Genomic DNA, 21,042 nt, shown 5'->3' on the forward strand with positions numbered 1-21,042 from the left:
CCAGTGTGACCTGATGAGCACTGAGCAGAGTGGGACGATGACTCCTGGATTTCTGCTGGTGATGCCCTTGTGATGCAGCCCAGCACCCCATTGGCTTTCTGTGCCAGCACAGCACTGTTTGCTCATGCTGATCTGATTGTCCACCTGGATCTCCAGATCCCTTTCCACAGAGATGCTCCCCAGCTGGGGAGATGCCAGCCCGTGCTGCACACCTGGGTCGTGTTTTCCCAGGTGCAAGACCTGATGGTAGCCCTTGATGGACTTCATCAGATTCTTGTTAGCCACTCTCCAGCCTATCCAAATCTTCCTGCAGGGTGGCTCTCTTTTCCAAAGTGTCCACTTTCTCACTCAGTTTGGTATCATTGGGAAACTTCATCGTGGTACATTTGATCCCATCTTCCCAATCACTTTATGAGGATATTAAACAGCGCTGGGCCTGACATCGATCCCGGGGGACCCCACTTGTGCCACACTGCCCATTTGAAGAGGAGCCATTTACCAGCACCCTCTGGGTGCTGCCTCTCAGCCAGTTCCCACCACCACAAGGAGCACTCATCCACACCACAGCCCATCTGTTTCTCCAGAGGGAGGCTGTGGGAAACCATAATGAAAGCCTTGGAGAAATCCAGGAAGCAACATCCACCACCCAGCCCACATCAAACAAGCAGCTTACTTTGTTACAGAGGGTGACCAGGTTTGTCAAGCTCAGTTTGTCCTTGGTGAGTTCGTGTTGGCTTTTCCCAATCCCTTGCTTCATCTGACATGTGATAGCTTCCATGAAGATTCATTCAATAACTTAAAAGTTCCTTCTTTAAACTCTACTTGTAGATGGTGGTATTATCCTTCCAGTCCTCTGGGACATCCCCTGCTCTCCTTTGACTTCTCCAAAAGTTATGCTAAGTGGCCTTGCAATGATGTCACTCAGCTCTCTTAATACCCCTGGGCAATGCCAGGGCCCATTAATCCATAGGGGTCAAGCTCCTGTAAGAGCTCACCCCCCACTCTTCCTTCACTTACACTGGTGAGTCTGTATTTATATTAGCCTGGATTTTTGTTCCCAGGGCTGGGGACCCAGCAGTGCTGGTGAAGACAGAGGTGAAGAAGGTGCTGTGACTAATTCACCCCTCCTGTTTATTGGTGGGCCAATATTTTCTTTCTATTTCTGTTTCTTTTGTACATACCTGAAGAACTGTTCCTGCAGTTTTCACCATTTCTGTCTAAATTAATTTCTAGCTGAGCTTTTGCTTTTCTGTCTGCATCTCTGCAGACCCTGGCAATGCCCTTGTAGATCTCAACAGGTATTTATCCACATTTCCATCACTGGTGCACTTTGCTTTTGATTTTGACTCAAAAGCTTGCAGTTAAGCCAAGGAGTCTCTTGCTCCACCTGTTTCCCTTACCTTTAAAGGGGATGAACTATTTTCATGCTTCCAGAAGAGCATCCTTGAAAAACTCCCAGCACTTGGGCGTTCCTTTGGCATCCATGAAAACTCCCAGCAGAACCCCTCCCACCTGATCTCTGAGCAAGCTGAACTTTGATCTTCTACAATCTGATACCTAGAACCAATTCAATAGGTTAAACAATACAAATATAATATAATATAATATAATATAATATAATATAATATAATATAATATAAATTTAAAATTACAAAGGGAATTCTGGTAGAATGTGGTAACTTCCTACTGGCCATTACCAGGCTGAGATCCAAAGTGAATGTACAAGGAGCTACCTGTGGCCCTGCATTATCTTGGCTTTAATTATTCATTTGAAGTTTACCCAAATGCCAGCAGTGGAAAGCTATTACAGGAACTCTGTGCTTTTCACCTTCATGGTAATGTGTCTCAGAGGATTTGAAGACTTAAAAGAATAATAAATTTTCTTTTAATGAGGCGGTAAAATTCTAAATTGCCGTATAAGATCTCTCTCTCAAATTAGGAAAGAATCAATAATCCGAAGTCATGAAGGAGATAGTAAATATCTTGTGTCATGTGAGAAGAAATTTCTGTAGTTACTGGATTTTTAAGGAATGTGATGATTTTTAAGGAAGTGATCTCCAATGAAATAGTTGTGTGATTTATTTTCCTTTATGCCTGCAGGACCACAAAGTAGAAGAATTCATTGATTCTCCACTTTATTCTGTAATGATAATCAGTTACGAGATGCTGTTGCGATCTTCGGATCAAATTCAGGCCGTAGAATTTAACCTCCTAATCTGTGATGAAGGACATCGTCTGAAAAATAGCACTATTAAGACAACTACAGCCCTTACTAGTCTGTCTTGTGAGAGGAGAATTATCCTCACTGGTTAGTATCCATAGTTACTTTTAATATTTTTTTATGTTGATAGTGCTGGGTTGGGGTAAATGATATTCTAAATACAGCATGAGATCAGTTGGAATTTTGGCAATTGGTATTAAATGAAGAAATCTCAGGTCTTGTAAAAACAGGTTATTTCCAATTTTTTTTACATAAAGGCAAAATTTGTCAGTCTTCAGGGGCAAGCAAGGAGCCTTGGATCTTCTGTAAGGGAACTGGGACTCTGCATACACTCAATGTTTTCCTTTGTAGTTATTTAATACAATTAATTTAGAACTTGACTTTTTAAATTCATTTGTCAGAACAATTATATCTGCAGCCTGTTTAGTTAGGAGTACAGTATCTTGTTGTTCATGGTAAAGTTTTAGATCAATGCAGGACTCTGAGTAATTAATATTGAAATAAAACATCTGTTTTCAAGATACATTTTCAATATTAAATTCTGCATTCAATGTACTTCCATCAGTCTAAAGAAAAAAAAAATTGCAGAATTTTTTTTTTCTCTTTCAAGGTACTCCAATCCAAAATGACTTGCAAGAATTTTATGCATTAATAGAGTTTGTGAATCCAGGAATACTCGGTTCGTTATCCACGTATAGAAAGATATATGAGGAACCAATTGTCAGATCTAGAGAACCTTCAGCAACAGAGGTATTTGGTTAAAAAATTCAGTTATAGAAGAAAATTCATAGTAAAGTGAAATTTGTATTCTATTGAGCAAAGTGAAGCTTGGAACTACTAATAGTAGCTGAAGCTTTTCACTTTCCTATTTGACATGAAGTCACTTGTTTTCCAAAAGGAGCAAAAGGAGAACACACATGTTAAAATCCCCTCACTTCAGCTGCCTATTAATTATCAGGCAACAACTATGCTTCCAACACCTGCATTCCGCACAAGGATATTTGCATTGCCATGTGATGATATTATTCATTCTTAGCTTCTCCACAGCACTGCAAAGTCTGCATGCTTTCACTGCATCTCGAGAAATTCTAAAATATAATTCAAGCCTTGGATGTCATCTGGGACATTATTTTCCTTTGTTTAAGACTTTAGAAACCAGACATAGAACTAATGCAGTGGTACTAATTGGAGAAGAATTGGTCATTACAGTCCCATGTCAGAAAGTGGTATCATACTTTTAAAAGGTTATTTAAATACCTAATTGAAATCATACAGAACATTGTTCTGATGAAATGCAAGATTATAATTAATTGTGTGCTTTGTTCTTTTAGGAGGAAAAGGAATTAGGAGAAAAAAGAGCAGCAGAACTCACACGCCTCACTGGACTCTTTATTCTAAGAAGAACACAGGAGGTTATAAACAAATTTCTGCCCCCCAAAAAGGAGACTATAATCTTCTGCCGACCAACAGCGCTGCAACTTGAATTGTATCGCAAACTGCTTAGTTCTCGTGTTATTACATCGTGTCTGCAAGGCAGGCTGGAAAATAGTCCCCACCTAATATGTATAGGGGCTCTGAAAAAACTTTGCAATCATCCATGTCTTCTGTTTAAAGCTATAAAGGTTACAGCTTTATCTATTTATCTATTTAGGTATCTATTTGCATGGGGATGTGTGCTTGGAATTAGTCATTTCAGCAGATACAGATCACTAAATCTGTGTTATCAATGTGCATGTTGCTTAAGGTTATTTCCATACTCTCACTCTCTAGGATGTCTGCTTTCAAAAGCACAAGTGTTAGGAAATCTGAATGTACTCAAGAAAGGTATCTCACCAGTTTCCTATTGCCTTATGCTGTTTTCTCTTTCTTAATGTATTTTCTGTCTTAGCCTTGTCTCTGAATATTTTTAAAAATACATATAAATGTGAATTTTACAAAGAGCACTGTTGACTAGTGATTACTAGTCTAAATTACTAGTATGTACTTTGTCTGCTGGTTTCTCTGAAACCTCCCTGTCCACATGATATTTTCATTTTTCCAAGCTTAATGACAGTGGGAGCTGCAAGCTCAAGACGTCAGTGGCACTAGATGTCTCCATTACCAATTCTCCTGGGATTGTACATAAAGAAATGTTCTTATTCCCATAGGCAAATACCAGATTTACATTTCCACCCACCTTACTTGACTTCAGGTAGTGGCCATAGAAGTTACAATTACCAAGTAATAATAATTGGTATTGTTACTTGGTAATACAATTAACCAATTGGTAATAGTAACTTCTATGGCCACTACCTGAAGTCAAGTAAGGTGGGTGGAAATGTAAATCTCTCTTAAAAGATGTACTTTATGACTTTGGTGGAATATCACAGTGCAGTTTCCCTGTAACTTTCAATGCTACCAAGTAAAGTTCTTTGCCTTTACTTCATAGTATAAGCATTAGAAACCTTTCATATGCAAAAACACAAGCCTTTATTAAATATAGGGATGGAGAGGACTGTACGTGCAAATCATTTATTGCCAATGTGATTTTGGCATTTGAGTGGTCTGGCTTTTTCCTCCCTGTGAAACATTGATTTTCTAAGTACAGCGAAATATTACCTGTATTTCTGCTATTTTATTGGTTTTGCTTGCCAGGTTTTCTTCATTTTCAATAGTATAACTGAATCTTAATGACAGTATTTTCCTAAACAGAGTAAATGATTGGGAAATTTCATAAGAACATATTATGGGATTTAGAAAGAATAAACAATGTATTTATTTCCTCCTCACTCCCAAGGTTTAGATATATCTTTGCTGTGGAAATACATTTGTGTAGTTGTTTAAGTAGAGAAGTTGTACACATTTTTCAGTTTTAAGTATTTCAACTTTCTACTTAGCTGCAAACAATGTCTTAGATTAGAGAATGTAAACTAAAATAAACACTATAAGTATTTTATGCTTTCAATCTCATGTTGGGAAGTTGTCATGCTCATGCTCACACTCACATAATTCATTGGTTTGTGGCAGCTTTTTATGCCTGTTTTTGCCTTTGTGATAAAAAATATAGCAATCTTAAAAAAAATATGTTAGAGGGGATATGGAATTTTAATCCTTTTATTTTCAACAGGAAAAAAGCTGTGATCCTATGTCTGAGGAATATGACGAGTCCAGCCTCTATGAAGGTGTAATAGATGTCTTCCCACAAGATTATACTTCAGACACTTTCTGTGAAACTGATTCAGGAAAATTGCAGGTGCTGGTGAAGTTGTTGGCAGCAATCCATGAGCTCAACTCTTCTGAAAGGCAAGTGTGAAAGAAAGGTAGAAGGGAGGTAATGGGAGGACCTTCTGGATATTGGTTTGCTTTTCAAATGCATGAGAGTATAACATTCAAAATAAAGGTATTGCAACTGTTTGCAGGGGTGCCAAATTAATTTAAGCATTATAATCCTGCCCTTTTTGTTAAATTGTGAAATTTGAATTTGCAGCTGACATAATTTTTAAATATGCTCTTCGTATTTTTTCAGGTAGTGATACTTGTATTTTTTACATTGTAAGGCAAGTAAGATAGCTTGCTGCAGCCCTTGTGCTGCACCCTGTGCTTACAGAGGCTTTCCAATGCTTTGTATCTTCATGAGAAGATGTGTTAATCTATGAAATTGTACTGAAATGTTTTCATTACTAGATTATAAGTTATTTCCTCTTTAATCATGCTTAACTGCTCACTGCTTGCTGCCTTTTCTAAAGTTCAGGGCAACCATTCTCAACAGACGAACTTGCCCAGCACCCACTTATTTCCCCTGTGGTAAATGCCACTGACATGCAGAAAAACTTCTGCTTATCATGGGGTAATAGGATGCACATGATTAATTTCTGTGCAATTGCTGATTTGTGGGAATTTCACATGACCTGGTGTCCCAGGATAATTTTTTATGGGCTCACGCCTTAAAGCCCCACTGTTCCAAAAGTATTTAACGTTGCACTTTTATTTCAAGTGATGTTTAAATACGACACAGTGTAATTCAGTAGTGGGAAGTAACAGATCTCTTGACACTGATGTAATGGAATATGAAGATGCTTTCTTTTCACAAATCAGAAAGTTGAGCCTGTTGCTGGAGTTTATATACTTAGCATCCATTGAAACCAGTGACAGCTGAATATCTCAATGTACTGGCCTTGTTTCGTGGAGGTCAGCAAAACCAGGAGTGTCAGTAAAACGTGTATCTCTCTGTAGCAGAACTTTAGGAGCTGCTGAGTTGAGGCATTACTTTATGCATTTAAGTTTTGCTGCATTAATTTAGTGCAGCTCATGTTTATTTTTCTTTTGTTTCTCTGCTTTCATTGGTACTAAATAGTTTTTGCAATATACAGACTCAATTCCAGTCCTTATCTGAAGTTTATATTCTATTTCTGAGTGCAGACAAAGCTGTGAATGTTGTGTGGATTGACAAAAAAAATAAGTCTTGCATAGTCTTTACAAATACGTCATGGATTGTAGTTCAGTTCTAAAACACTTCTAAAATGTTAATATTTTCATTTTCCCCTGAAATTACTTGTCTAGTTCTTCAGAACTTGTTTTTAATCAAAGTTATTTTTTAAAAAATAATGAAACGTAGAATTACTTTTTAAGAAAATGAAATATATTACATTTAGTTAAGATGACTAAAGACCTCCAAATGAGATCTGGCAGAAAATGCCCTGTTCTTTTACTTATAGCTTAAATTCAGAAGATATTTGTCTACTTAGTAGAATCATCCTCAATATTTGGGAGGATAGGAATGCTAGATTTTCAGACCTTTGAAACCTAATTAGGCAAAGTTTCAGAGAAAATAGACCAACATAGATTGGACCATTACTGTAGGGGATCAGACTGATTTTGCTTTCTAAAAACCCCAGTGTCTATATTTCACTAGTCTTCATCCCTGTTCTTTTCAGCCATAAAATGTAGGAAAGTATCTCTGCTGTCCTACTTGACTTTCATTATAATTTTTGTTAGAATTTTCTGGGGTTTTATGTAGAAATTCATACTAGCTTTTTCAGTATGTAGAGTTTTATATATGTATATAAAACTCTACTTACTGAAAAAGTAAGTATATTACTATAATATATAAAAGTAAGTATATTACTTACTTTTATATATAATATATAAAAGTAAGTATATTACTATAATACTATAATAAGAACTATATTATTTATTAGCTCCTACAACATTCTCTGTAAGTGCTGTCTTAACAACAGTTATTTTTTATAAACAGATTTTTTTTTAAATCTATCTTTGTGATTGGTTCTGAATGCCTGCAATCTGCATTATGCCAAATTCTGTTGCAAAAGGAGGCATTAATTATTTAACGTTTGAATGCTTGACAGTAGGTATAAGGCATCCAGATCTGGTATGTGCTTCTAATTAATTGGAAATTTTTTATTTTGTAGAAAGTAAAAGTAACCCCGCGTTAGTGTGTAATTTTTCACCTTAATTTTATTTTCTTAGATGCCTTCAATGATTTGTTATTCGACTTTAATTTTACCAAGGTCTGGTTGATGACTTTATTTTACTGTTTGACAGAGTCGTGTTGGTATCCAATTACACTCAGACGTTAAATGTATTACAAGATGTATGCAAACATTATGGATACTCCTATACTAGACTTGATGGACATACTCCTGTCTCCCAGAGACAACATATTGTGGATACTTTCAATAGTAAATTCAGCCCAGCTTTTATCTTTTTGCTGAGTTCAAAGGCTGGTGGAGTGGGACTGAACCTGGTTGGAGCATCTCATTTGATCCTGTATGATATCGACTGGAATCCAGCTACAGATATTCAGGTCTGGTAACAACTGTGTACGTGTGGTTTGGGATGGGCATCTGTTGGGGAAGATGAAATAGGAAAACCTTATAAATATGATTGTCTGGCAAAAGATTTGGAAAATACAGACATTGAGATGAGAACTAGATTTGAAATAGCAAACCTTGACTACTGAATAACTAGAAAACAATAGTATAGCCAGGCTGAAAGCAATCCCCCCTTCTGATTAAACAATGCCCTTTACCTGCAGATAGGTCCAAAGGTCAGATGGAATGCTCTGTCTCACCCCCAATGTATGGTTCATCCCACACCTGTGACCCTCCCCTGAAGTATCAGGTATCTGTGACCCCATTGGCCCAAGTCCTGTTCCAGCCCACCTTGAAGCCCCCTAATAAGGTGTGCCCGAGGGACCGGTCGCTCTCTTGGACCTTCCTCTCTTGGACCTTCCTCTCTTGGACCTTCCTCTGGGACCCTTACCTGGAACCCTCGCTCCCTCTCTCTCTCTCTCCCTCTCCCCCTGGGCCTGCCACGAGTTGCGCCTGGCAACTCCAAGCAGGGCCTTTCTCCCTTTTAATAAACCACATTTTCTAAGACCTGACTTCAGAGATCTCTCATCCATCCAAACCATCCTGGAGATCCGCGCTCGTTACAGGCATCCAATGAATTCTTGACTGATTTTGAATTACCTGACTTTACATGTCTTACTGCTACCAATTATCACATTGTGTCTGGACAAGTACAACAATGAGGGAAAACTCTTCCTAAGAAAAGAAGAAATATTTCTCTGTCATATTATATATATTGGGATCAGTAGAAGCCCTCTTGCAGTAAAAAAATAAAAAGATTAAATTCTAGTTTCTTTGGAGGAGTGAGTCACATATCCTCTTTGTCTCTTGATGTCTTTTTATCTGGAGCGTTGCTGTGTTTCCAACAAGCAAAGGAAAATGGAATTAGACTGCATAGGAAACATTGCTGTTGATTTGCAATCCCTGAGAAAAAGGGAGAGACTCTGATCAGAATTGCAAGAATGAGAAAATTACATGGCAGTGATGCCAAAAGAAAGAAAAGAAAGCCAATGCTGTGCTATTCTTGTAAAGACACTGTTGGCCTCAAGGGATTATTTAGTTGGCATAAGAGTCTTCAGTTAAAATAGTCCTTAAAAAAATCATTTTATGAACTCAGTAAGAAACTTTTTATTGTAGAGTAATGCTGTGTCCTTAATACCTGAAATAAGCCCTTGCTCCTCTTCCCAGGGTGAATTAGTACCCTCATGTGGTCACTTGTCTTGTTGCTTGAAAAAGTCTGGTAAATCAGACAAAATTGCTACAGGTTGCCAGAGTCTGCAAACCTGTTGTGTGAGTTTGTACTGAGGATGTAGGTGTAACCCATACATTTTGAAGAAAAGATCATATAGCAGTACTCAGTTTTACATTTTGTTTGTTTAAGAAATAAAGGAGGTGCAAAAATCATTTTTAGAATTTTAATAGAAATGTAAAAATAACTTTTAAAGATGTATTGTGGAAAAACCCCAATTTTGGAGATGGGGGAGAATGATCAATATTCCTGAAGTAATAAATATTAATTGCTAATTATTGTTAATGCTTGGAAAGAAAATATGAAGAGGGGATTTCTTTCAGGAAATAATTGAAACACCTACTTTCCCACTTTAGTGTACAGAAAGGAAGAGAAGCATAAATGGCAGAAAGTAAATTATGTTTTCAAAACTGTTTACAAATTAATGCCAGAAAACTTACAAGCAATCACAGAGAGTTATTAGGGAGTGCATTATCCAGACAACAACTCTTTGAACAAGTGGGCAGAGCTGGTAATTCAGTCAGTGAAGGCTACAAGCTTTAGTGAAGTATCCTTGTATAGCAGGCTGTTAATGCTCTGTATCTTCTTGTTTTCCTCAGGCAATGGCTAGAGTGTGGAGAGATGGTCAGAAACATGCTGTCCATATCTACAGGCTGCTAACCACAGGTCAGAGATGGTGCTCAGCTTACCCAGAATGAGACAGGTGTTGACAATGTGTCCATAACAGAAGAGAGAGGGAATGTTTTTGGAAATAATTTGTTATTTAAAAATATATATTATCTGGTCTTTAAATATATATATTTGTTCTGAGATCAATTAAGATGGAGACATCATATTGATTCACTTGCCTTTGCTTTGGTTTTTCTTAAATAACTGAAAATAGTGATTTAGCATTTCCTATGTATATTGTTGTCAAGAAATTGATTTAACTCCTTTGTAAATACTGGTCAAAAATTATCCCAATTTATCTATTTTTCTTTCAATACAGGTTCAATAGAAGAAAAGATTTATCAAAGACAAATCAGCAAACAAGACCTTTCTGGGGCAGTTGTAGACCTTTCCAAGACATCTGAACACACACATTTTTCTGTTGAGGAGCTTAAAAATCTCTTTACTCTACATGAAGATTCCAGCTGTGTTACTCATGACTTGCTTGAGTGCGACTGTATGGGAAAGGTTGACCATCAAAGTGAGTTTGTTTTTCATTATCTCTGGCCACTGCTGTGGAATCCATTCTTTATATATGGTCTATCTCTGGAGAAAACTTTGATTCTCAGTAAAAGAGGATTGAAATAATGAGGTTCGTTATGGAATTTTCCACATACTGGCTGATTTATCTAATCCATAGGAGTCCTTCATGAAAGGAGAAGAAGATTAATTCTTTGCAGTAACAACCAGTTCATTTATCATGCAAGTAACACATCTATCCTTTCTGTAGGAACTTGTCTCCTGTTCTTCTGGCATATCAAAGTTGTTTTCATACCTTGCTGTGTACAGGTATACAGAATTAAGTTGGAAATAGGATTAAAAAAAATAAATGATCATAAGTTATGTTTGCATCTTATCCATTTTAGTTTTTATAGCTCATTTAGTTTCTTAAAGGAAAGAATGTATATTGCCTTGGTATGTTTCTCTTCTGGGGCATGAAATATCCATGTACACTATTTACAGGAGTGATAGTGTGGTACCAATACTGATGTCTTCTAAATGCACACAGAAATCTCAGTAAAAAGAGCTCAAGAAATGGGTACAAGAGCATGTGTTCTCAAGAGAGAGGGGCAAGAAAAGAAGTAATGCAAACCCAGTACTTTTTTGTTTGATGGTTTGCATGTTCCGAGGTAATAGGTTAGACTTGTACTTCTTTCTCATCTCATTCTACCCAAAATGAGGAAGACTTGGCTACTGATAGCACAGGGCTTCTGTAGACATAAGAATTTGATTTTCTCCTTTATTTTTGCTCCATATGCTGATTAAATCATCTTTGTATCTTTCTTTAATGATTGAAAAATTAGACCTTCTGTTTCTTCATAAGTGATTTTCTAAATTTATCATCCTCCATTTAGGTACTGTTACAGGATCTGTGTGGGAAAGGCACCTTCTGAGTTAAATGTTGGCCACATTTTCCCAGTGGTATGCAGTGAGGCATGTGTAGCTCCTGGATTGCAGAAATCCAGAGAAATTTTGTGTTGCTACTGTGATGAACACTGGTGCTTGTAATTTTATTTAGCAGCTTGCAGTTGTCTTAACATCTTGAATTCTTATCTTATGCTGTGAACACACTTTGGTTTCATCAATTCAATCACAACGTTGGCCTCTTGGGTTCTGTGACTTTTTCAAGGGTAGTTCCTGTTCCCAGTGAACAAAACCTTTTGGCACTAAATCAAGGAAAAGCCTGAAGGCCATTATTAGACTTTAAGTGGTGGTAATGATAGAGTGACAAGAAGGTTTGACTTTCTAAAGATTAGAGGACAAGCTGGCTCATTGTCTCCCTAGTCAAATTGTTCTGAGTCATGGGCTTCAGTTTGATCACCCCAGAATGCAGCTACCACTAGAAGAACAGAAAACTGTCAAATTATGGCATCAAGGAACCAGATTCCAGGTTACTGGGGATAGATTCTGCTGTACAGAAAAGCCAAGAGCTTTCAATGATTTGTTTCCTCCATTTCAAGCAAGTATGATTCAAAAGATAAACTAAAGAGGAGCCAAACAATATAATACAGGTCTCACAACCATCTTCTCCTGTGGTCCATTCACACTAGGGTCATCTTTAGAAAACTACAGGGGTCTTGAAAGGAGGATATTTCCCGTGCATAGATCATGCAGATGGATTGCTTGCTATTCTGCTGCCCTTCACATCAGCTACCAAGCTATAAGCCTGTTGTTTTACCTGATCATACTGTACTTTAGGAGTTAGGAAGGCAGAATCTGTAAATGCATCTATTCTAAATGTTCTTCTGGCCAGTAAAAAAAAATGTATTTCAAATCTACTTGAAACATCATATGTCAGTCAAAAGGAAAGGTTTGTGTTTATCAGTCTTTATGGGCTCTCAGAAACTTAAAAATGCCAGGAATAGTCTGAGTCATGCTGCTCATATCACTGGTCTTTCCTAATGAGTACACATAATACTGCTATGAAAATATTTGATGACAAGTTTTAAACCAGTAACAGTACTGATGCAATTTTTTTCCATACAAAATTATTTCTTCATTTATCCCATGCATCAGGTGAATCATAAAGCCATCAATGTGTGACATGCTCTCCAATGACCTGATACTATTTAGGGCTTTAGGATCCTCTCTTAAAAGTGAATTAATCTCACAGGAATAGTCTTTTCCATACTGTGATATACAGTATTGTGTAAATTAAACAATTTGGCATAATCTGGATGTGCAGACTGTACAGATCTAGTGTGCTGAGTCAATGAAACAGCTACTCAAATTATTCTTAGCTGGCTGGAATGATTCCTCTGGGAAGAAATTGAAGCTAGCGTGAATTTTGCTGCAACATACATCTAGATTCAGATTTACTCAAAGAATGAGAGCAGGCCAAATGTCACAGAATTAGGAAGACAGAGGAAAGGAAGTTGGCAAATAAGATATTTCCTTTCCCATCCATGTGTAAAAGGATTTGTCTTTATGCTAGCATGTGGTAATTTTGATAACCTCAATCACTGAGCAAGAAACAGCTTTCCCTCTCTTACTGTGGATATATGTTTGGATTTTGTTGGTATAGAATGATTATATGTGCTGTTCTAATCAGCTGTCTTATTGATTCAGACTGAAATTTTCTTAGTTTTCTCTGATTAGTCTACCGCACAATTTTTTTCAGATACATCCTCAGAAAAGCCTCCCGTATCTAGAAGCTGCCAGCTTGAACAAAACCATGGGAAACCTAATTCAAAGAAACCACTTTCCATGTCACAGTTGATGCAATGGAAGCATTTCTCTGGGCAACATCAGCCTCTTGCTGATCCTTTCCTTGAAAGGATAAAAGAAAATGTTTCTTTCATTTTCCAGAATGTTACCAATCCTACTTCCCCACCTATTAAAACTTGAGTGTCTTTTTCTGCATCCTCCTTGTCAATAGGCCTTGTAAACAACTGATGTGCAGTTACCTATTGTTCTTTTTGCCCAGTTCTATTTTGTGTGTTTCTCGTGAGGTTTCTGGGTAAATGTGATTCCTGGTGTTTATACAAAGTTACAGTTATTACCTAATTAACCATTCCTGCTGTAATTATAATATGGATTTTTAAAACTAACTTTGCTTTCCAGTATTCTGTTCCTTTGATATAATAATTAATATGCACATTAATTTTTATGCACATTACTACTGTAAGTCTACTTCGGTTTATAGTTTTCATTTGATCATAATGATTTATTGCTTGTAAAGCTGGCAACTCTTCAGCCAGATTTTATAAATTAAGCAATGCTATATACATGTATATAACAAGACTCTGGTTGGATTTTGTTGTAACAGTGTTATGTGTCTGTATAAATGAAGCTTTATAACAAGGTAAATGTTTTTTTCTGTTGAATTTACAATTTAATGAAATTCAGAGCAATAGTCACTAATGTCCAAAGTTCTGAGGCACGGCTTGATACTGTGTCAAAATATTCTAAAATTCTCCTATTGCTTTTACTTGGGAAAATAAACTTTATTTCTCAGACATACGTAGTACAGGATTATCTTCATTTTGTTAACTCCTTTTAAGGATGTGTTTTGTCAGACTGAAGTACTGAGCATTTTTATGATATATTTTTTAACGACTGTATTACCGTTTTTTGAAGACACAAACATTCAAAATCAGTTTGTAGCTTTTAAGTGAAATACTTTGAAATGCCCACAAGAGCAGAAGAATTGATAATTTTCAGAAATACTGCAAACTTACAGAATTTGAAAGACCTTGAGCAAGAAGAGGGCTCCATTATCATAATCCTGCATTGTGTTTGATATGATGATATATGGTATATGTGGCAACAGAGCCTAATTGCCCAAACAAATTTCAGAAGCATTTAAAATTAGTCTCTGTGTTATTGTTAGTACTGCCTCTTTCCCTAGACTGGCATTGAATTCACAGCCCATCCTAACCCATCATCAGACATTCTCCTTGCATTTTGATGCAATTTTGGAACTTGAAAGCCATGTGCACTGACCTCTATTTGCCATCCATATTTATTTCAGAGGGCTTTTTAAGTTTCCTTCGACTCTAATGCGGGATGACACCAGGAAGTAATGAAGGCCGAAGTGAGAAAATGAGAAAGTCATCAATTCTGAACATCTTTTTGGCATGCATATTGTGTTCTTGGTAATAATTAGAATTATGCTAATAGGTGGAGTTTAAATCTTTAACCTTTTAGGCTGGCTGCTAAAGAGCTCATTCTTCACCCTGTGAGTGGTGGTGTGGTGGCCACGCTTATCCAGCTGCTGTAGTGCCCATTTGCTGTCAGGCAAAGTTCACACAGCTTATTTCACTTAGCAAGGACAAGGCTTGCAGCTCTGTAACTCAAGGTAGAGATTCTAGGCACTCTGTATAATGATGGTTATTGTAATTAATAATTATCTGAGACTGAGGATACTTAGATCTGTGCTGCTCATAAATCTTTGTAAGTTTGCTCCTGTCCTTGTCTGTAGGAGCATGTGCTGGCCTTCTCTGCTGATGCTGTCACACTAAGTAATGCTGCTTCAAGGTCAAGAAGGCCAAAGCAGCCCCTACAAACACACTAACGCCAGTCACAGCTTCAGTACGATTCCCTGTCTATGCCAAGCTGCCCCAGATCTCTGGCAGTGGCAGCTGCAGGTGATGCTCAGGGGACAGCTCCTCCTGCATCCACCCTGGCAGCCAAGTTCTCCCCCTTCACCTGTCACAACTTCAGGGCATGATGGAAGTATGCATGTGCTTCTTGGTGGTGTGGGTAAGACAATACTATCCAAGTAACCGGTTGCACATGGCATTACACGTGATGCAGATTGAAAATCTGATTCAGAAATTGTATTTATCCTGAAAAAATATGTTTCTCACTGGAAGAATACATTGTGGAAAATATAGGAAGCATGAATACAGACTCTAATTTAATGTGCCATCTGTGATTCTCTCACAGTAGTCTGCAACAGCCTTCATAGGGAGACCAGCCCATCCTGCTCATGTTTTATCATAGTATAATACAGAATGCAGCAAGCGGGCATGTGAATTCATTCATCCTTAGGAGAGAAATGCCTCCTAGGAAAAGTCCCTGTGGTGAATTTACCCTAATCTAACTCTTCACTAGTAAGGTATATTGGGGATTTCAAGTCTCCAGCTGTGCCACATTGCCCACTCTTAACAAGTGTGAAACCCTAGAGAATGGGGAAGGTAGCTGGTGCTGAAAGACAATTATCAGGAGGATCTGATACTTGGTCTAGCAGATGGTCTCAGATGCAGCTTCTGGATTTCTTGCCAGTGATGCCAGCTCTAGAACCCTATGTAATTTATGTTGCATGGTCTCACAAATCAGTCTTAGTGTCTTAGATCAAAGACTTGCTCTGCTTGAAATACCAGTTGTTAATTAATGCACTTGGTTGCCTTTTCCAGTTTTTGAAGGAGGCAAGCATTAATCCACCAAATGGTAGTTCTTATGGACATATGCCAAGGAGCAAGGCAAATCTGCCTAACCACAGGTCTCAAATGCTGCCTTTTTATTGCAGCATGAAGAGCAGCAGATACAGGTGTAAGTACAGTGGCAAGCAGCATATTCTTTCAACAACAGCTGAGCAAAGATTGCCAATATTTGACATTTATTAGTGTTATGGGATCAGTAGAGAGGTATGCCTGGGGCAGGAGGTGTTGAGGGCAGTGCCAGCTAAACATCCCAGTGCCTTTATAGGTGTGAGATGTTGAAGGTTATCAGGTCAGGGTGTGCTCCATCAGAGCTGAGGCTGTTTTAGGGCATTCCCTGGAATAACACTTATTTGAGCTGGTTTTCACCAGTGGCCCAGTGATGAGTGCTCACCCTGTCAGAAGAGAGATCAGGAAGACACACTCCTTAGGGAATGGTCTGCTAATCTTAGAATAGCTGCTGCAGGTCTCTGAATCACACTGGGCAGGGAGGCCTGTCAGCCAGTCCTCAGATATGGCAATCGATACTGTGTTTGTTCCTTGACAGGTCTTAGATGGGAGGAGGGGATTTTGGAGAATTTCAATTACTTCTGGTACAGGGCATGCTGCCAGAGAGACAAGTGTACTGTGTGTTCCTGCCTGAGACCAACCCTGATTTTAAAAAGCAAAAGGAGTGGTGTTTTATTTATTTCTGTATACTGCAGCAAAGTTTTTTTTAATGGGTTTCATGTGACTGTTTTTGTTGATTCAGCTTTTAACCATCTTGGCACGAGTTTTCTTGTCTCTGAGATAGTGACCCTTAATCATTATTCACTTAAAGAATAACAAGCTGAATTGTAACTCCATTCACTTTGGTGTCATACAAGTTTGCATGGCAACTGCCATAGATATGTCTTGCACTCTGACAAGAGGTTGACATCAAGTCCGGTTAAGGGTCTGCCTTTTTCAGAGGTCATAAAGTTCTTTCACTTGTCATCTGGTACAGAGAGGTGCCAAATGGTGACTGAATGATTCTGTAATGGAAAAAACTCATGGGACGTTCTTAAAATGCCAAATAGGGAACAAGACTTGACAACTGCTTGGGTTTACCATCAGGAATTTGGAAAGACATGCTCCAGCCCTTACAGGCAAGTAACACACAGAAGGAAAGTAGTTCTTTCATGTGCTTTCCATTGAATGAAAAGTTGATGTAAATCATGGTTGTTTATGTGTGGCTTAAATAAATTATGTGTTTGTGGCTAGAAGATCTGGGAAGGCTATAAAGAACAATGAGAAAAACCACTTTGGACTTTATGGAGTAACTGAAGAATAAGCTGAATTGAAAATTGTTTTTAACGCAGCCCTGTGTGCTTCTCCTTGGTACAAAAGCAAGACTGCTTTTGTAGGCACAGGTACTCACAGGACTTAGAATGTACGATGCCCTGCTCCACTCCTGCGAGGTGGTACGTGTTTGCAGAAGCAGCACCAGTCAGGACCAGATAAGTAATCCTGAACACTGCAACCAACTTTTGAGTATGGTGCTAGAAATTTCCCTTCTCAGGTGCATTGGTTGCTGCTACCTTTCTCCCAGCTTTTCATCAGCGTGTGGAAATATAAACAGATTTGAAGGAAATATGTCCGTCTAAAAGTCTCTGTGGCTGTTTCTGCTTCCAGCCTTTTCTTCTCTCTCAGCCTTGATGTCAGCCTGAGTTCTCCCTGTACTCCTTTGTTTGCTTAGTTTGATTTACACCCACTTGACAACATATGCTCTTCATTCTCCTCTAATTAATTTCCTTCCAAGTAGGCAAAATGTCAGTCACTGTGACAAAGCCTGGGTCCCTCTGTACTAGCTTTTTGGGTGTTTTCTGTCAGTTAGTCATAGATCTTTTCCCTCTGTTCATGTATCACTACCTTGGCCCAGGTTTTAGTTTTCGAGAGTATGAGTTATGACATGTAATAGAGTTCCCTCTTGACCCTTGACTTTTCAAGGTTCCTTTTGAGGGATAGATTTGCTCAACAATAGAAGTGCAGTCTGAAATTTTCTCCCTCCACCTGGAACATGTTGCCTTTGATGGGGTTTTCATGCTGTAGCTGGTTTGGGCAGACAGGTCTCCACAGCCTCATTGAGCCAGAGTTCTGTGCAGGACTCAAGGCTTATCCAAAACTTTGCAGAGCCAAGATCTAAATTCAATTCCCAAAGCAATGAGTTAAGTAGATGAACCTTTGTGTGTTATTCATGCTAATGTCACATTTGATGTATGTACTACAAATGTAGAAGGGGTTAACAGTGCTTCCTAATGTTAAAGCTGGCCAGCACTTCCTACTATACACCACTTTCCTCTTTCCTTTGCTGCTATGAAACTTTCCCTTTTGTTTCCCCATCATTTTTTTTTTCTGCCAGGCTGATTTATGTTTGTGTTGCATCAAAACCTTCAGCAAAAATATCTGATCTGTTCCTCAGACTGGGTAGGAGAAAACACTTTGTTTTGTTCTTATTCCAGAACTGGAAACCCTTCTGCTGAAATGCCTTCTTGCCTTCATATTTTGGATAAGGACTTAAAATAGAGGTGAGAAAAAATAGGAGGAAAAGGCATGGCTTCTGCGCTAACATGTTTTTCACTGTTCCCCTTAGTTTCTGCACCAGTTTATAAATATTTGCAAAAAAACAGGCAGTAGGAATATTCTTTCTTTTGAGCAGCTAAAATGTCCCCTGATTTCTTCTACACTAGGTTTTTATGAGACTCAGAACTGCAAAGTCTTATCAGTTTGAGCAAGCTGCATTCCCTCAGAGCTTTGACCAGTGAATGCCCCAGATCCCACAGAGTGACTAAATGCAGTCTAACCAGAGTTGTTTCAAGAGATTCTTTCTGCAATTCTTGATTCCAGTTGCTCTCTGCTGGGCAGGGCACAGTGCCACAGTTGACAGCAAGGAACTGCTGTCTCATCCATGTCCTAAATCAGCCATCCCATCCATCTCCTGGAGGAAAAAAGAACCATGTCACTCACTGCAGTAACACTATAGCCAAGGTGGTTTGGGGTAAGGAAACTGAAGAGATAGGGTTGTCATGGAGAGAGAAAAGGAAGTGGAGGGGACTTAGGAAAGCAAGGAGATGATAGGAGAGAGGATGAAGACTGGGAAAACAAAGGCTTAAATGGTGACCTGCTGACTGAGCAGGATGTGTGGGGATGAAAGTTAAAAAAAAAAATCAAGATTGGAACCAGATATCACTAATAAACAGAAAGAAGGGTTGAATTTGGTGAAAGGAGTGAGAGTGGAGGACCTCCAGGTCCTGTAATGGACCCCATGATTCCTGGTCTCACATTCTGCTTTTGGTAAATGCTCATTGTGGTTGGTTAACCTTGATTGGAGACCAGGTTCCCACCAAAGCTGCTCTATCACTCTCCTCCTCAGCTGGGCAGGGGTGTGAAAATAAGACAAAAGGCTCACAGGCTGAGATGAGGACAGGGAGAAATCACTTACTGATTGCCATCATGGGCAAAACAGACTTGACTTGGGGAAATCAATTTAATTTATTGTAAATCAAATTCCAAGTAGGATAATGAGAAATAAATCTTAAAACAACTTCCCGCACCCTCACTTCTTCTGGGCTCAACTTCACACCCAGTTTTCTCTCTGTCTTCCCTCCCAGCAGTGCAGGGGAACATGGAATGGGGGTTGCAGTCAGTTCATCACAGGTTGTCTATGCCTCTCCTTCCTCTTCAGAGACAGAACTGCTCACACTGGACTCCTTTTTCAGCATGGGATCTCTCCCATGGGAGGCAATTCTCCACAACTGCTCCAATGTGAGTCCTTCCCATAGGCTGCAGTTCTTCACGAACTGCTTCAGAGTGGGTCCTTTCCCTGGGGTACAGTCCTTCAGGAACAGGCTGCCCCAGTGTTGGTCCCCTGCAGGGTCACAAGTCCTGCCAGCAAAGCTGCTCCACATGGGCTGCTCTCACCATGGGGCACAGGTCCGGCTCCAGTGTGGGCTTTCCATGCGGCCACAGTCTCCTCCAGTTACCCAGCTGCTCTGGCATGGGGTGCTCTGGAGGCTGCAGGTGGATCTCTGCTCCACTCTGGACCTCCATGCTATGCACCATGGGTTCCAGAGGAGCCTCAGCTTCTGCGCCTGGAACACCTCCTCCTCATTCTCTCTGCCGGTGTTTCTCTCACATGTTCTCACTCCTCTCCTCCAGCTGCTGTTCCACATTTCCAGACCCTTCCTTTCTGCCTCCCCCTTAAACGCATTATCCCAGAGGTATCACCACCATTCCTGACTGACTCAGCCTTGGCCAGCTGTGGCTCTGTCTTGATGCTGGCTGGCATTGGCTCTATCAGACATGGAGAAAGCTTTAAGCAGCTTCTCACACCTGGAAGCCCCCTGCTGCCGAAATCTTCCTACTCAAACCCAATACACCCGTGGAGTCACTAGCAAAGCAATTGTTTCCTCTCAGCTCATGTCTGTAAGCTTCTAGAGTCATTGACTTCTTTGCTATTGATTTGTGAATCACTGGAAATTTGAAAGTATAATCCAGATGAAAAAGTGTGCAACCTTCATTGCAGCATGACCTCTTAAAGGACACAGATACTGTTTTGCAAGCTGTGGATGTTCAGGATTAGAGTTGCCTTGTGGACATTTAATGACCTTGTACATATGCATCAGAATGAAGTCTTGTGTGAGCACATATTCCATTTCTTTGTTTCATCCAGCTAAGAGGATAGATAGCAACCTGGGAATAAATTGTGTTGCAGCTGATGTGAATAGAATTGGTGTTTTCTATATATACAGAAATCTGGTATCATTTCAGAAGTCATTCCAAATTAGCCAATGTTTTGGTCATAACAAAATATGAAAGATATTAAAGTATTAGAGAGCATCCAAAGGAGAGCAACAAAGATGGTGAAGGGCCTTACGGAAGGTGAAGTGTATGAGGAGCAGCTGAGGTCACTTGGTCTGCTCAGCCTGGAGAAGAGGAGCTTGAGGAGATACCTCATTGCAGTCTGCAAGTCCCTCATGAGGGGACGAGGAGGGGCAGGCACTGATCCTGTCTCTGTGGTGACCAGTGACTGGACCCAAGGTCTCCGAACTCACGCCCGGTTGAGGTGAGCCCGGGATGGTGGTAAAGTCTCTCCTCCAACCCGTGTCTCCA

The 21,042-nt window shown here is 39.3% G+C and overlaps 1 protein-coding gene and 1 long non-coding RNA gene across 4 annotated transcripts in view; one reads left to right on the forward strand and one right to left on the reverse strand.

Annotated features, from left to right (window-relative positions):
- The window catches only part of RAD54B (RAD54 homolog B), a 63,681-nt gene extending 50,103 nt beyond the window's left edge, over positions 1 to 13,578 (forward strand). For 2 of the 3 annotated variants that reach the window (XM_068184800.1, XM_068184815.1), the window contains 8 exons: positions 2,101 to 2,308; positions 2,832 to 2,971; positions 3,553 to 3,843; positions 5,328 to 5,503; positions 7,763 to 8,024; positions 9,919 to 9,985; positions 10,308 to 10,508; positions 13,149 to 13,578. In XM_068184800.1, the coding sequence (XP_068040901.1) occupies positions 2,101 to 2,308; positions 2,832 to 2,971; positions 3,553 to 3,843; positions 5,328 to 5,503; positions 7,763 to 8,024; positions 9,919 to 9,985; positions 10,308 to 10,508; positions 13,149 to 13,375 (1,572 nt within the window). In that variant the 3' untranslated portion in view covers positions 13,376 to 13,578. Of the gene's footprint in view, positions 1 to 2,100; positions 2,309 to 2,831; positions 2,972 to 3,552; positions 3,844 to 5,327; positions 5,504 to 7,752; positions 8,025 to 9,918; positions 9,986 to 10,307; positions 10,509 to 13,148 lie in introns of all 3 variants that reach the window. The other variant, XM_068184809.1, reaches the window with a different exon arrangement.
- A 4,073-nt stretch (positions 13,579 to 17,651) lies between these two features.
- On the reverse strand, positions 17,652 to 19,701 carry LOC137470959 (uncharacterized). Its single transcript, XR_010997325.1, has 2 exons — positions 19,052 to 19,701; positions 17,652 to 18,865 (listed from the first exon to the last, which is right to left on the reverse strand). It is a non-coding gene; the product is annotated as an uncharacterized lncRNA (long non-coding RNA).
- Positions 19,702 to 21,042: the final 1,341 nt, after the last annotated feature.

Source organism: Anomalospiza imberbis, chromosome 1 (genome assembly GCF_031753505.1).
Source record: "Anomalospiza imberbis isolate Cuckoo-Finch-1a 21T00152 chromosome 1, ASM3175350v1, whole genome shotgun sequence".
NCBI lineage: Eukaryota > Metazoa > Chordata > Aves > Passeriformes > Viduidae > Anomalospiza > Anomalospiza imberbis.